This window comes from Cetorhinus maximus, chromosome 3, assembly GCF_964194155.1.
Source record: "Cetorhinus maximus chromosome 3, sCetMax3.hap1.1, whole genome shotgun sequence".
NCBI classification, from domain to species: domain Eukaryota; kingdom Metazoa; phylum Chordata; class Chondrichthyes; order Lamniformes; family Cetorhinidae; genus Cetorhinus; species Cetorhinus maximus.
Genome location: NC_135881.1, coordinates 182,263,633 through 182,280,456, shown reverse-complemented (window position 1 = coordinate 182,280,456; position 16,824 = coordinate 182,263,633). Strand labels below are relative to the sequence as shown.

Genomic DNA, 16,824 nt, shown 5'->3' with positions numbered 1-16,824 from the left:
CGATGCCAGGTGGTCCGTCCAGTTTAATTCCTTTTTTGAGACTTTGTAGTCGTTTGATACAACTGAGTGGCTTGCTAGAGTCAAGATTTAATTCCTGTGGGTCAAGAGTCACATGTAGGCCAGGCCAGCAGATTTCCTTCCCTAAAGGACATTTGTGAACCAGATGGGTTTTTTTTACAACAATCGACAATGGTTTCATGGTCATCATTAGACTTATAATTCCAGATTTTTATTGAGCTCAAATTCCACCATTTGCCATGGTGGGATTCAAACCTGGGTGCCCAGAGCATTACTCTCAGTCTCTGGATTATTAGTCTAGTGACAATACAACTACACCATTGCCTCCCTGTAAATATCCCATAGTAAGTCCTGTTCTCCCATCACCCCTGTCACACTGACCTGCATTGACTCCCAGTCTGGCAATGCCTCAATTTTAAAATTCTTGTGTTCAAATCGCTCCATGGCCTCATGTTTCCCTCCAAGCCTTAAGGTCCTTGGGTGTAAAGCAATGGAATTTGCTCCCTAAACCTCTCTACCATTCTCTCCTCGCTTAAGACATTTCTTAGAGATGCCTCTTTGACCAGGTTTTTGATCACCTATCCTAACACCTCACGTGGCTTGGTATCAAATTTTGTTTGTTAATGCTCCTGTGGGTGTGGATGTGCCTTGGGCTATTTACTGTTATATAAGTACAAATGATTGTTGTCTTGCATTGCAAATACCTGTTTATTCATTCTCGAAGAAAGCAGTTGGAAATTCCTTTTCACAATTGAACCATATATTACTGAAATTGAAGCTTGTGCTTTGTGGTCAGCAGCAAACAAATGGCATGAGCTGTACAATACACTTCTGCTTGCTCACACCATTTCTATGGGCTTCTGCACGAGAACTAAAAGGGTAGGAGTTTTCAAATGGCAGAGTTTACCACCAAGAAAGTCGGTGGGGAGCGCAACCAGAAGTCAATACAGTTTGGTGAGCATGGGGGAATGGGTGAAAGAGTCTAGATGCAAATGAGAATATGGGTAGCAAATGTAATCTTGAATTTCTAAGCATTCTGGCTAAGCGTTTGACAATGAGAAAAATTACAAATTAAGTATGAGTTGATAATGTGGACAGTCTCTGTCTCTCTTTCTCTCTATAGGGTTGACAACTTTCCAGGATAGCTCTGGAGCCTTGAGACAATATTTTCTTTTGTTTTGTTTTTTTGAACACATTAGCTTATTACTTATAAAAATTTTGGAGACAAGATAAAGTATGTTTGACTGGGTGCGCGGGTTGTAGGTGCAAGATTATATGATGAAGCCTCCACGAATATGTTCAATCAGAATTGGTAACCCTATCTCTTTTAATCTCTCTTCCTCTCCCTCCCTCTGCCTCACACCCAGATACATGCTAATGCTCAATTACTCTAAAGCTTTAATTTCCCACTCTATAGTTAACATTAACAATGCTGCATCCTTTAATGGTGCCAGGTCAATCTAGTGTTGATTAGGAGTAGAGTGGCCAGCTGGCAGGAAGTTTTATGCAAATGAAGTGATAAAGTTACCACCAGATTAATCTGTCACCAGATCAAAGTAGGAAGGGATTAAAAATTTACAGATACACCTACTTTCAAAAAGGGAACAAGTGCCGAATTTTATGTTACAATCAACACAAATCACACAACTCAGTGAGACGTGGATCCTGCATTTCAGTCCTTAGCTGTCGGAAGATGCCAGTATTGCTGGAGGCTTGCAGAGTCGACACAGACTACAATACCTGGGGGCAGTGAATACCACCCTCCATATTACAGTGCTGCATTTTCCTCCTGTAAAGGGGGCAGTATCACTCTTTATTGAACGAGAAGGGAAACGCATTAAGGTCATCAGAAAAGTTCCCATTTTCTGACCGCAGGCAGATTTAATGGCCCAAGCCAGTGATCCGTACATTAAATTACCCTTAACACCTAACTCATTATCCAGTAAAACACCATTTGTGATCACTTTCTGGCTTTGGTCTCTTGACTTCAAGTAAGTATCAATTAGTTTATGGGCACAATAGTTAATGATTGCAGAGTGTTTTAGGTTGTAGAAGTTCCAAGATTGTCCTGAGGTTACCTGAATTCAGGATTAATTTCCTGGGCACTGCTGGGAGCAATCTGGGAAAAAAAAAAATTACATGTGCAATAAAAAAGAAATCATTTTCTGTCAACATTTATTTTGATAAAAAATATTGGTGCTGGGAAAGAGAAGGCTGTAAGACTGGCAGCCTAAGGTCATCCAATCAAATGACAAAGAGCCTGTTCACTGTCCAATGGCCATGGAAGAGCGGGGATGGAAATGTTGGGTGATCAATGTGGGGAACATGGGGTGGGGCAGTTGGAGGGGAGAAATCATGTGATCAAATGTCTCGGAGTACTTCCAGCCAGAGCTGACGGTTTTAAGTGAAAATGCCAAACCACCCTGACGTATTAAAGGTGATTAGGACAACCATTTCCCATGAGCACTTGACAGAAAGCTGGGCAACTGGCATTGATTCTGACATCCCATCACAATGACCCTCTTCTTCACATTAACAACATGGCTGCAGTTCTCTGAAAATCACATGGTGGGAGACAAGTGTGTGAACTCTGAGAATTTGTCACTGAAATTTAATCTAGGTGCAGTTCACTTTGGCGGGGAAATTTTTCGATGGTATCTCGCAGGGCAAACATCCTGCAGCTATTGGGCAAAATAATTAGGAAATTTGGGGAGGGCACACTTCTAACAGCAAACAAATTCAACTCTAGATCCACCCTCTGCCATGAGGTCAAATGCACATTTGAGGGAGGTTTTCAAAGATAAAGAGTCACTACACCCAGTTACCAGCAACAAGGGATTTGCTAAAAGATTCCTGTTAAGCTAAGCAGGCAGAACTCTTCCTGGCAACAAACAAGAGAGGGATAATGAAGCTTGACAATGAACCGTTGTTTCAGCTGTTCAATCGTTTAAGCAATGTCCTTCAACAAGATGAAGTTAAGGCAAGGTCAATCTCATGGTAAGAGGTATAAGATCCAAGGCATTGGGAATCAGAAAGTATCAAAAATTGAAAAGCCATTTCACGACATGTCTAAACATTTGTACCAAACCAGCTTGTTTGCCTGACAATTCTTCTGTAGTTCTGCGTATCATTTCCCAACAGTAACCAATGAAAATATTGTTCAAAGGCACTACCATTTTACATTGGTGCCTCTGTTTTGAATTTTGTACGAGCTATTTGTATAATAGTGTAAAATTGGTGACAGTGAGTAGGCACCTGTTCATATCTTTCCCAATTTTTATTTCTATTGAAGTCAGTGGGCAAATCAGGCTGCTGAGATTGCTATCACTTTTTTTTTACAATATTGCACTAAGTCAAAGCCTACCCCTTTGGTCCCACGTTTTATTAATGATGGAACTCCGATTCCATCCCTAACCCAGAGCACCAGTGTTAGGGAGCTGCCCCCACTGGTTTAGGAAGCAAATACAACCAGACATGATCAGAAACAACAGTCACATCGAACATCTGGTTATTGTCATGTCTGCAGGATAATGCAGAGCTGAAAAGCCACAATGTTTATCGATATTGAGAGGTGGATATTTACAGCTTAAATGAAGAATATAAAAACCAGCAGCTTTGCACGTTGTGTCCACAGATCCCACCATACCCTAAATCCATGTAAAGTGGAAAGGACAGCAAAATGGCCTCCAGTAAGGTAAGAAGAGCCTATACAGATTTTGCAATAAACAATGAGCTGACAAGGTGCTTCATAACATTTGAGACATTCCCCTGACACAGAGCTAGTATGTGCAAGAAGATAAATTAACTTTGTGGTGCTTTAATCAGGCAATGTAATGAAAAACCCATTTTATCTCATACACACCAAAGGCATATCCCATCAGCACAAAGGTCATTGGCCCAGCAGAATGGTTGACAATATTTATATATAATAGAATGGAATCCATGCAATGTATCTTCTCTCTGTATATATAACATAAATATAATCTATCGATATAAATCTGTATTCTAACTAAATAATTAATATACATATATCTATATACATGTAACAAATATCTATCTATCATATATTAGTATTTGTGTGTATGTATATATTTGTTACAGGATACCTTGAATGGAATAGCTTTAATATGTAGCATCCAAACGTTAAATTACTATAGACCCTGCTCCTCAGCTTCTATTACATGATTAAGTGGATGGAAGCTGCATGTGTATTCGTCCTGAAGAAGTCCTGGTCTATAGAGAGCACATTTTCAAAGGCAGCTGAACATGCTGGTGGACTAACTCTGTGCAAAGTTTTACAACAGGCGTTCGCATTCAAGATTCCCCACAGTGAGGAGGAAGTCAAGAGTGTGAGTCATCAAACACTGCTCCGTTGTACCTTTCATCAGTTGGCATGACTGCAGCACTGGCAGTTTCCTCGACTGCAAATATTTTGAACGGCGTAAGGAAGCCAAGCACTGTGGAAATGCCAACATCACATAGGCTGCAGCAGCTCAACAGAATGGTTCCCTCCCCCCCACCCACCCCCTGCATAACCCGTCACAATTGTAGGTTGGTTCAAATTTCCACACATCAAACCTTCACTTTGAGGACACCTCGAGGCCTGTTGCAAAGGCGACAGAGAATTAAACTGTTCCAGGAGTACCTGACCAAGTCAGTTTAGTCCATACCTAATGCTGCTCATGCTGCCTGTGTCAGATCCCAGTTTGCATCGCTCCAACTGGCTGGCGACAATCTGGCGCTCGGCCTCCAGCTCTCTGGTTAGTCTCTCAAACTGCAGCTCCTGCAATGGGAAGAACAAAAAAAGAAAGGGACATCAGTCATGAGAAAAGGAGAAATGAAGGATTGGGGCAGGGTTGGGGTAGGGGGCGTCAGCAATTCCTCCTTTATACTGCTGTTAAATGCCATCACTGAGTCAGGACACAGAAGATTTGTAGATAAGACCAAAGGCAGCACAGAATCATTTAAATACAGAAATAATCAATAAAAACCAGCTCTGTTTAGAAAAGTCCTTTTCCTTCGACTTTCATTGGTGATATATCTGACATAATTGCATCTCAAGCATTCGCACAGAGAATGTGGCTCACATTTGGCACAGATAAAGAAAGAGCTGCATTGATATTGTGCCTTTCACATCTTCAGGATGTACTAAAATGTTTTACTGACAATTGAGTATAGCCACTGTTGTAAGGTAGGAAACATGGCAGCCAATCTGTGCACAGCATGGTCTTGTAGGCCGCCATGCCTTAATGACCAGATAGCCATTTCTAAAAAAAGTGATGTTGGTTGAAGTATGCCAGGATACAGGGGAGAACCCTCCTGCTCTTTAAAATAGTGCCGTAGCATCTGAGAAGGCAGAAAGGCCTTGGTTTAACCTCTCGCCCAAAAGATGGCATCTCTAACAGTGCATCACCCCCTCGGTACTCCACTGGAGTTTCAGTCCAGATTATGTGCTGAAATGGGGCATGAACTCACAACCTTCTGACTCAGTGAAAGTTTTTCCCACGAAGCCATAGCTGCAAACAGTTATAAATGCATGTCCACTATGATGGCACTTTCTTCTCAATTACCTGTAGACTGGTAAGAGGTAGCACCAAGGTTAGGAACTTATTAAGAAATGAAGCAGTTAGATCAGTGTTGTTACATTTACTCAAACTCTTCCCTCTAATCGATTTTACTATTAAACCAATCAAAGTTTATGCAAGTGCAGGTCGGGGGGTGGGGTGGTGTTGGTGGGGATGGTTTTGGGGGGTTGTGGGGCACCCAGGGATAAGCAAGAAAAGCTCATCTTGGCCACGAACTGCCTCCTTCAATCAAGCTCAAATGACAGACTGCAGGATTAATAGATCTTTGTGACTGTATATATGTGTGAATATTGAGACCTTTTGAGCCACTACCCAACCATTTGACACCAGTTTTTGGTGATAGCCCTACTTACCCAAAATGCCTGTTGCCGCTGTCCAAGTCAAATCAATAATTTCCTTGTAACTACATGGTAGTGACTGTGGCTCAGTTTGTAGCATTCTCACCCCTGAGCCAAAAGGTTCTGGGTCTCCCACTCCAGGGACCTGAGCTAACAACATAGACTAATGCTCCAATGCAGTACAGAGGGAGTGTTGCACTGTTGGAGGTATCATCTTTTGGTTGAGACATTAAACAGGTCACATCTGCCCTCTCAGGTGAAAGTTGAAGATCCCACAGCACTGTATTGAAGAAGAGTAGGTGTCCTGGTCCTGGTGTCCTGATCAACATTTATCCCTCTACCAACATCATCAAAGACAGAATAACTGTTACTTCTCACACTGTTGTTTGCAGATGCTGCATTCCTACATCTTTTCTTTTCAATGGCTGAGAGCATGTTGGAAGTTCTAGCTTTGACAAGTGACTGGATGCTAGCTCACACCATTAATTTGGTAGCTTGGCAGCTACAGTAGGTAGACATTTACAGTCAGTTTGCAGCTGCCAGTCCCAGCTATCAGCAAGGATCCAATGGAGGCCAAGGAAGGAAGTCAAGAATCATTCTGTACCAATCTCATGCATTTCCTGATAGTCTGTTACAGAATTAACAGCCAGGGAGCAGGTTGTCTATTTAGAACCATAGAACCATAGAACACTACAGCACAGAAAACAGGCCATTCGGCCCTTCTAGTCTGTGCCGAAATATTATTCCGCTAGTCCCATTGACCTGCACCTAGTCCATAACCCTCCAGACCTCTCCCATCCATGTATCTATCTAATTTATTCTTAAAACTTAAGAGTGAGCCCGCATTTACCACGTCAGGTGGCAGCTCGTTCCACACTTTCACCACTCTCTGAGTGAAGAAGTTCCCCCTAATGTTCCCCCTAAACCTTTCCCCTTTCACCCTAAAGGCATGTCCTCTCGTGTTTATTTCTCCTAATCTAAGTGGAAAGAGCCTACTCGCATTTACTCTGTCTATACCCCTCCCAATTTTGTAAACTTCTATCAAATCTCCCCTCATTCTTCTACACTCCAAGGAATAAAGTCCTAACCTGTTTAATCTTTCCCTGTAACTCAACTCCTTAAGACCCGGCAACATCCTAGTAAATCTTCTCTGCACTCTCTCAATCTTACTGATATCCTTCCTGTAGTTAGGCGACCAGAAATGCACACAATACTCCAAAGTTGGCCTCACCAATGTCTTATACAACCTCACCACAACATCCCAACTCCTATACTCAATACTTTGATTTATGAAGGCCAGTATGCCAAAAGCTTTCTTTACAACCTTGTCTACCTGTGATGCCACTTTCAGGGAATTATGTATCTGAACTCCCAGATCCCTTTGTTCCTCCGCACTCCTCAGTGCCCTACCATTTCTGCATCCGGCTAAAAGATGGTGCATGAACTTTGGAATGGAGAAGTAAAATGCATGCTATAAAAAATAAGCTTAAACTGCATCACTGAAAATGGATCCAGACTTGAATAAAATATCTCCAGTAAACGTAACCATGCATATCAACTCAGAGAAGTGCAGTGAATTCAGTGCCCTAGTCTCCTCTCAAAGTTCAGACGCTCATTGTAAACAACTTAAGATTCCTTTATCTTTTCTGATGTAATCTGAACTCTTCAATTACTGGCTCATAATAATTCCTAGGTATCTGTTATACGATATGAAAACAATCCAAGACCCTAGATTAAGTTATTTTCTTTTAAACTTCCTGGTTATCTATTACTATTTAGTTTGACCAAGTATTCCTACATTCTTGCCCATTGTTATGAGTTTCGCTCAGCACTGTATTCCGCTACCAGTTCAAGTGCCATTCTGCACCACACCGCCAAAACTAAAATTTGCAGCCCCATTCCACACTGAATCCTGAGGCCGGATTTTCCTCCTGGGCTTGCGAAATGTGCGTCGGGCCTTTCTGCGGCTTCCAGAGTGCACACCCAACTCATGACTGACTTTGCCTGGGATTTTTGTGCTTTCAAGCAAGGGCCAGGTTCCATGTGCAGTTTGCAAGTCAGGATTGGGTGCGGTCTTGTGTTCGGGGGACAGGAAGAGGTCAGGGGTGGAGGCTGGTGTTTCCTGTCCCTCTGCCCAAAAAAAGGGCAGTAAACAGCAGCAAAATCAAATATCTGCCCAGAGACAGCCCTGCTGCACCACGGAAGGTGAGCTATGACCCTTGCCCTGTAAGTGCTGTGTAGTTTGATGTTGGCTGAAGCAATGGCCTGTCACTTCCGAGCTCCGGGGCGTTGTAACGGGGGGGTACACAAAGATGCATTGGGGAACCCGGCAATTGCCCTGAAATGGGAGCCATCTGAAAGTATGATATAAATCACAAACTTCAGAAGATTCCGGCTGTGTTACAATAATAGTTAGCCAGAAAAGGTTAGAAGAATTAAAATGACTTCTAACTTCTAGGTAACTATAGCACTGAACACCCCAAAGCGACACCCCGGGGATTCCCCCAAATCCCCTGACCACCCCACGACTACCCCCACCCTCCGGACTACTCTCTGAGCCCCCACCACGTGACACATGCAGCCCATCGGCCCCCCACAGGAACCCTGGACTACCTCTCCCAACCCCCGCACAGGACTCGCGACACACCCCTGACCACCCACCACAAGTACCCCCTCCTGACTACCCCCCTGACCCCCCAATGAGACTCTCCCAACACCCCTACAGGACATCTCGGTTGCCCTCCCCCCACCCCGCCATCGACTACCCGACACCTCCCACTGACCACCTGACCCCCACCCTCCCCACTGACCATCCATCCTGACCACCCAGCCACTCCACTGACCACCCGGCCAACACACCCCTCACTGATTGCCCCGCCCCTCCAACTGACCACCCAACCCCCCCCACTGACCACCCAACGCCCCCCCCCACTGACCACTCAACTCCCGCCACTCCACCATGACCTCCCCACAACCAACCGAACCCTGCCTGACTAACCCACCCCCCCGACCCCCCAATGACCACCCGAACCCCCAGCCACTTGATCTCCCCGCGCTGACTAACTGACTCCCACTTGCTGATCACCTGACACCAACCACCACCCACAAACCACCCGAACACCCCCACTGACCACCCAACGCCCACCCCACTGCTGAACGCCTGACTCCCCCCACTGACCACCCAACCCCTCCACTAACCCGAATCCCCGACCACCCTTCACTGACCACCCGAGCCCCCCCAACTGACCAGCCAACCCCAACCCCCATTGACCATCCGGCACCCCCCCACTGATCACCCGACCCACCCCATCCCAACTACCTGACACTTCCCAACCAACAGAACCCCGCCCGACTAACCCACCCCCATGACACCCCCTATCCACCTACCACCCCCAATCCTACCCACTTACCTTACAAATGCACCTTCTCCCTGGCTTCTCAAAGTGGTTGGACCTTTAGGCTTACCTGCTTTACGCCAGCTAGTGCTTTAAAAAAGGGGCATGGCTACCTTACCTCTGACTCTGCAGCCCTCGACACAAGGCCTTAGACACCCACTGCACTACACAGTTCTCACCCTGTCTGAATTGGAAGGTTGGGCTAGATAGGAGCGGCTGGATTTTAAGGTAAAAAACGAGGAGCAGAGTGGCAATCCGACTCCGACTGGCACTCCACGGAAGTTACGAGCCATTGTTTCCCTGTGTGAGCTGGCCCATTGACTGCATAACTTTAGCTAAATTGCCACTCCACACTACTCTTTGAGAACCTGCTGCACCAATCATTTGCTGCTCACTCCAAAAGTCTTTGAGTTTGAAAGAGACATCCTGAGGCAGCTCACGCAGCTCTGCAAGTCACCACAGCAGCACAGTTCACACGCTGCACCTGTCATTCTAACTGAGAGCCCCTCACACCCAAAATTCCCACCTCATTGCATTCCCCTTCAGAGGGCACAGCACGCCGAGCACTCCCAGACCTACCCCCAGACGCACTGCAAAGCAGGCCATGAATAATCCTCAAACCCCTGGTCCCTTATTGCAATTACGACATAGGACATGTCTTGCAACGCAATGCCTAGGCCACCAGGCCTGTACCAGCCAAACCCATTCCTCCCATGGCACACAGATCAGCACCTGTCCCTCATGACCTCTAAATCCCATGAAGTTCAGGTCAAGGAAAGTTACGACAACCACACATGCTGACTCACGTGCATCCTTATCCCAGGATGGCCCATGCCCAGGCTAGCCAGGCAGCCCAGGAGGGAGCTCTGCCCAGGTTCTCCCAACATGAGGTGAAGATACTGCTGCAGCAGGTGGAGGCCCACTTGGACGTTCTGTTCCCCCTGAGGCACAGACTGTCCCTCAGTACCACTATGGCAGTCTGGCTCAAGATAGCTGAAGTGGTCAGCACCTCAGGCCACCACAAGCGAAGCTGGATCCAGTGCTGTAAGCACTTCAGTGATCTTCTGCATTAAGGTAAGGTGAGTGAGATATTCTTATTACACGTGCAACCTGGCTTTGCTGTATGCAGCACGGTTGGCCTCAGGTGGACACTGGGTACATGATGCTCAGCAGTGCTGCAGAAACATATGTCCTTGGCCAAGGCGAAGCAAATAATGCATATGTGAATGGAGGACATTGAGGAAGAGGCATTTGAGACATCTTGGACATGTCTCCAAGTTCCATGCCTCTATGAGCCTACACATCACCCTTTCCCTCTTTTCCCACAACACCCAGGGAGATGGTGAAGGTCGGGGGTGAAACCCCAAAACTGAAAGAGATCAGACCTGTGGAGGAGAGGGCAATGGCCAGATCACGGGTTCTGCCAGCAGCAGGTGCATTTGGCTCTGGAGTTTATGAAACATCATAGGTGATGGGGAAGGGGATGGCATCTTGGTCGCTAGTGGTGATGCATGATTCTTAGTTGTGAAGGTGGGAGGACACCGCCTCAGTTAGTTCATTAATTGGGTCACTGTGGCATTTAGATAAATTATGTAGACTAAGATAACAGACATGTGTAAAGTTAAACAAAAACATTTATCTGTGTAAAATTTAAATACAATATATTTACAGAATATTGGACTTTCCATGGAATCAAGAAAGTCTTTTAATGTCTCACCCATCACCTGATCGCTGCATCCAGTTGTCCTTGATCAATCCTCATATGTTTTTCCTTGCAAGGTGCTTCCAATGCCCTTCCCTTGGTGTCTCAAACATCCTTCTCTACCTTCAAGGTCAGCCTTTGTAAGGTTCCCATCATGTGAAGCACCGTTGTATCAGAAGGTCTTGAAGGTCTCTGGCCACGATGGTATCCTGCATGGACTCCTCAGAGCCTTGAAAATGCTGTCTCCCTCTTGTCTCTGGATCCTTCCTCTTGGTCTTCAGCTTCACTCTCCTCCCTCCTGCTGGTCCTCATCTGAGGAGAGGCTCCTTCCTCAGCCTCCTCCATGTCCAGTACCAAACCCCATCTCAGCACCAAGTTGTGGAGCATGCAACAGGCTTCAATGATTCTGGATATGCCATGAGGTGCATATTGTAGTGCCACCACAGCCCCCAACCTCGCGTTCCCTACCCCCGCCCACCCCTGAGCGGTCAAGGCATCTGGACCTCATCTTTTGTAGGCCAATGGCCTGTTCAATTAGTGTCCTTGTGCGAAGGTGGCTCTGGTTGTACCTTCTCTGTAGCTGGGTTTGTAGTTAGTGAAGGGTGTGAAAAACCACGTTTTCAGGAGATCACCCTTATTGCTGAGCACCCATCCATGTACTTGGGGCCAGAGGCGGGTCAGTCAGAACACTCCTGCCAGCCCAGACTCCCTTAGGATGAATGAATCATGGCAACTGCAGAGTTGCAGGTGCACACATGCAGAAACCTCTTGTGGTGTGTTGGACATTTAAAGGGAACCCATTTTGGTTAATGTACCTCTCCAAATTCTGCATGAGGGCCTTACCTCCAATCCCTAATTCTTTCGTGGCCTCGGTCCTTCCTACCACTCTAACCGCCTGCAGCCAATAAACTTCTGCGAGCTCTGCATTCCTCCAACTCTGGTCTCATGTGCATTTCCAACTTCCTTCACCACACCATTGATGGCTGTGCCTTCAGTTGAATAGGCTGTGAGTACTGGAATTCCCTCCTTAAATTCTGCACTTTTCTTTCCTCCATTAAGACCCTCCTTATAAACTATTTTTTTAACCAAGTTTCTGGTCACATATTCTTCCTTGTCTTGGTGTCAATTTTTGCCTGATTACGCTCCCATAAAGCAGCTTGCAACATTTTGCTCTGATAAAGGCGCAAATATAAATGCAAGTTATTGTTACATTACACATCTTGTTTTATGTTTCTTTTTCCACAATGAGCTACGACCAACTGACATTTTGCACGGAAACGCTTTACAGTTTTGGAAAGTGTTGCAGTCAAACTTGTCTTTTTTTTTTTTATTCAGACATAGAGGGGTAGCCAACAGTGCAATTGAAGCAGTTTGAAGTTGAACCATTGCCAACATTCTCAGGCTCCACCACCTTCAATGGATATTGTTTAGTGATCCCAGAGGACATTTTTTTTCAGCCGCAGAGTTTGTCTATCAAAGCAATGGACTGATGAAGGACCCCCAGGCATAGCTCCAGTTCTGCCAGGACCAAACTGGCATGTCTAAGGCAGTTAGCTCTAGAACTACAGAGCTCAAGTACTAAACGTTCACCCATGAGCTTCCCACTCCAATGCCAAGTTCCGGCCCAAATGAAACTGAGCTTTGTACTCTGCCCCTACTGGGTTTTTGAACAACATAAAGGAAAAGTTATACATGGGGAAGAATCACTTCCTGTATCATTCTTACCCCATGGGCTTTACACAATATTAAAAACGTCTGTGTGCTCTAATACCTCCACAGCCTCACCCCGCCCTATGTTTGCAACCTCCTTCAGCCCTATAACCCACTGGGATATCTGTGTTCTTCAAATTCTAGCCTCTTGTGTGTCCCTCAGTATCTTCGCCCCAGCACTGATGACGGTGCCTTCAACTGCCTAGGCCCCAAGCTCTGGAATTGCTTCATTAACCCTCCCTGCTTCTATACCTTGCTCTCTTTTCCTTTAAGGTGCATTCTAAAATCTAACTCTTTGATCAAGATAGTGGTTACCTGTTCTTGTGAGCAGAATTCAAACCGGTCCTGGGAAGGTGGACTTGAAGGCGGGACTGGGAGGTAGGTAGGGCAGAACGGCATGGATCAGTATGCCATCGAGTTGCCACCTCCAGCCGATTGTGCCAGATTCGCGGTGGGAGTGACAAGGCCTACCTGCCCGGCAGTGGCTTGAAGCTAATTTGCATTATTAAGTGCAAAATTGTGGACAGATTGGGGGCACCACTGTGATTTTCCAAGCAGCAGATGGGCCCCTGCTGAGGCCCAATACTGACAAGTGCCTAGAGGTGTCTTGATGGTGGCTGACCAGAGGGCAAGGCCTTCAACACTTACTCCCTCCACCCTCCGCACCACCCCCCACCTGCCCCACCCCAACCACCAGAGCCAAACAATCAGCAGGCCACAGCTGCAGCTGACATTACAACAAAAGCTTTTCATTGGCTGCATGCACAGCACTTAGAAACATCCAGTGGTCCTGAAAAGTGCTATATAAATGTAAGTCTTTCTCCCTTTCTTAAAGGGTCATGTACAATATCCACCTTCGGCAAGGGCAGTGAATAACAAATGAATTCACAACTGCAGGAGATGAGGGGGAGGAAGAGAACTGGTGAGAACATTTTGAAAAAGAAAAGCTAATAGGACTAAAAGCACATGCTGCATAATGTAACAACACTGATATCGTCAGTTAAATGTTTAAAGCCCAGGGTCTCGGTTTATATTGTTAGGAGTTCAAAATTGAAAATTTCGTTTTGGCGTTGCTTTTTTTTTCCGGTGCACTCCATCTTCCCATTCTAGACTTCATGTCCCCCTTAGCCCTGAAATCCCTTGGTACAGTAGATGGTTTTGGTCTTTTGCTGGGCCACTATAAAAAGTTTTGAAGCTTCACTGTTCCATTGTAATGAATTGCTGAACCTCCATATTGATCAAAACCTCTTAAATGAGATAACATCTATTATGGATCAGGTGCTGGTCTGGAATCCTAACTTAAACACTGCACACCTTTTTAAATCAGCTCGGACCTTGATATATAAAAAAAATATGACTCCACTGAGAACTCAATCCAGGTTTCAGGAGACCAAAACTCTCACATCACCTGAGACGGGCTTCTTACATCACGCATCAACACTCCAACAATAAAATGTTTAACAGCAAATAAGGGCAGGAATGGCACACAGCCATAAAACATCACTGTTTTTTTTTCTTCAAAACAATCAGAAAAAGCACCTGCACCTCATGATACAGCACATCTGGGACTGTGCAAACATACAACAGAAAAGCTTTGCATGTCTCAGGGGCTTTATCATTCAGCACAATCAGTTTTAGGCTGATTCCACACCGCTGGGGGAGGGGAGGGGCAGAGATGATTATTTTTATTTCTCTTTTATGTGGCACCTACATTCATCCGTAGAACGGATTCATCATTACATAACTCTGCAAGCGCTTGCCAGTCCTAGTGTCTGTAACTTCTTTTTGCTAGCCTTTTCCAGGTCTTTTTTTTTTTCATTTCTTAACAAAACAATCATCTGCAATTTAATTTCAAATGTATTGTAATTGTTTCGGAGTCCGACAAAATAAATGGAAGACCTTCGTGGCAACCTGAAGCTTCAAAGTGGGGCAGGGAACTAAAGCGGGCATTAAATCTTCAGCCAACACTTGTTATGCTGTTCATTTGCGGCATCCCAGTGGAGTTTACATGCTCGGGAGATTTTCCTCAGGTTGAATTGCTCTACGCCTTGCGTATAAGAATCGTCAGCATAAGCTGTTCTGCTTCGGGGTGTCTCTTAGAGCAAAAAAAGTCCCCTGTGCTTAGACAAAACACAAAATAACTGATACTGGGCTAAACACTTTGTACATCTGCAAGACACACAGAACTAATTTCCCCACCTTCCCCGTCTCAGACAGAAAAGTGCTGTCAGCTACAGCAGCGTACACCAGATGAACTGAAGGACAAAGCACCTCACCCAACTCACAAGACCTTTTTGAAAAAAAAGTCAGCGTTACTTCATTACACTATAAACAGATAAAATTCCAACTCAAGTACCTGAATATGGACCATGCTATGTAAGCAGCAAAGCAAAACACTCCAAGCCCCTCCAAGTTAACATTCCTTCCAACGAGCAAACAACTTTTGCTACTCATTAGTAAACACCTCATCCAATGCTGTAGCATCTAGAATGAGTTCACCCCAGGCACAAAGGTCTCCATGGCAACCGCTGAATTTCTGTTGGCATTAACATTTCACCACAAAGACCCTTGTTGGCATTATTTATGCAACATTTCACCACAAAAGACCTCCTCGGTAGCCGTGAAGGCCAAATCCTGCAATTTTCCAATCAGCACTCTTCCTTTCTCATTCCGGAGGCAATCAGCATTCCACCGTTAAGAGACAGCAGTGTGATGAAAATTAAGATGCTTTACAGAGATAGAACCATCGGTTGGATGAGGTTTGAAATCTACAGCCCGGAAGTAGTGCGGAATTTTTATTCAGAGCAGCTTAAAGGATTGATCAGAGAGGAGTATATATTAATACTATATTTCAAACTTTCTGGTAAGTATAATGAATTGGTTGAAAAAGGTACTGTCTCCTTTTGTGAACACTCTTATCTGGCCTTCATCACATAGCAAGCATCATGTTCCATCCCCTGATAATCAGCCTATCTGCAGGCAGATTTATATAGAATCACACAGCACAGAAGGGGGCCATTCAGCACATTGTTTTTATGCAAGCTCTCTGACAGAAATAAAACAATGCCCACCCCGCTTTATGTATAGCGCTGCAAATATTTCCTTTTTAAGGATACATCCAATTCCCTTTGGAAATTAGTATTGAATCTGCTCTCAACATTCTATCAGGAAGCATATTGTGCTGCAATATAAACACATAAACAAAACATAAATGCAACACAGATAAACTTCTCATTTTCATTTGCTAGAACGATGTTGGGGCCTAAGAGTTAAATAATGGGGACAGAATGGGTTGTGCTCTATGAGTTTTGAAGGTTGAGGGGTGACCCAATCGAGGCGACTAAAATAATCAAAGGTAAAAGCAAAAAACTGCGGATGCTGGAAATCCAAAACAATAACAAAAATACCTGGAAAAACTCAGCAGGTCTGACAGCATTTGCGGAGAGGAACACAGTTAACATTTCGAGTCCGTATGACTTCAACAGAACTAAGGAAAAATAGAAAAGAGGTGAAATATAAGCTGGTTTAAGGGGGGGCTGGGACAAGTAGAGCTGGACAGAGGGCCAGTGATAGGTAGAGATAACCAAAAGATGTCATAGACAAAAGGACAAAGAGGTGTTGAAGCTGGTGATATTATCTAAGGAATGTGATAATTAAGGTACAGATAGCCCTAGTGGGGGGGTGGGGGGAAGGGATCAAAATAGGCTAAAAGGCAAAGATAGAACAATGGATGGAAATACATTTAAAAATAATGGAAATAGATGGGAAAAGAAAAATCTATATAAATTATTGGAAAAAAGGGGGATCGGAAAGGGGGTGGGGATGGAGGAGAGAGTTCATGATCTGAAATTGTTGAACTCAATATTCAGGCCGGAAGGCTGTAAAGTGCCTAGTCGGAAAATGAGGTGCTGTTCCTTCAGTTTGCGTTGAGCTTCACTGGAACAATGCAGCAGGCCAAGGACAGACATGTGGGCATAAGAGCAGGGTGGAGTGTTGAAATGGCAAGCAACAGGGAGGTCTGGGTCATGCTTGCGGACAGACCGAAGGTGTTCCGCAAAGCAGTCACCCAGTCTGCA

The 16,824-nt window shown here is 45.0% G+C and overlaps 1 protein-coding gene across 7 annotated transcripts in view; it reads right to left on the bottom strand.

Moving 5' to 3' along the window:
* LOC144679077 (catenin delta-2-like) overlaps window positions 1-16,824 on the bottom strand; it is a 1,449,546-nt gene that overhangs the window by 595,327 nt on the left and 837,395 nt on the right. For 6 of the 7 annotated variants that reach the window (XM_078539356.1, XM_078539360.1, XM_078539354.1 and 3 more), the window contains exon 4: window positions 4,689-4,801. In XM_078539356.1, coding sequence (XP_078395482.1) covers window positions 4,689-4,801 — 113 coding nt within the window. Of the gene's footprint in view, window positions 1-4,688; window positions 4,802-15,104; window positions 15,226-16,824 lie in introns of those variants that run through there. The other variant, XM_078539359.1, reaches the window with a different exon arrangement.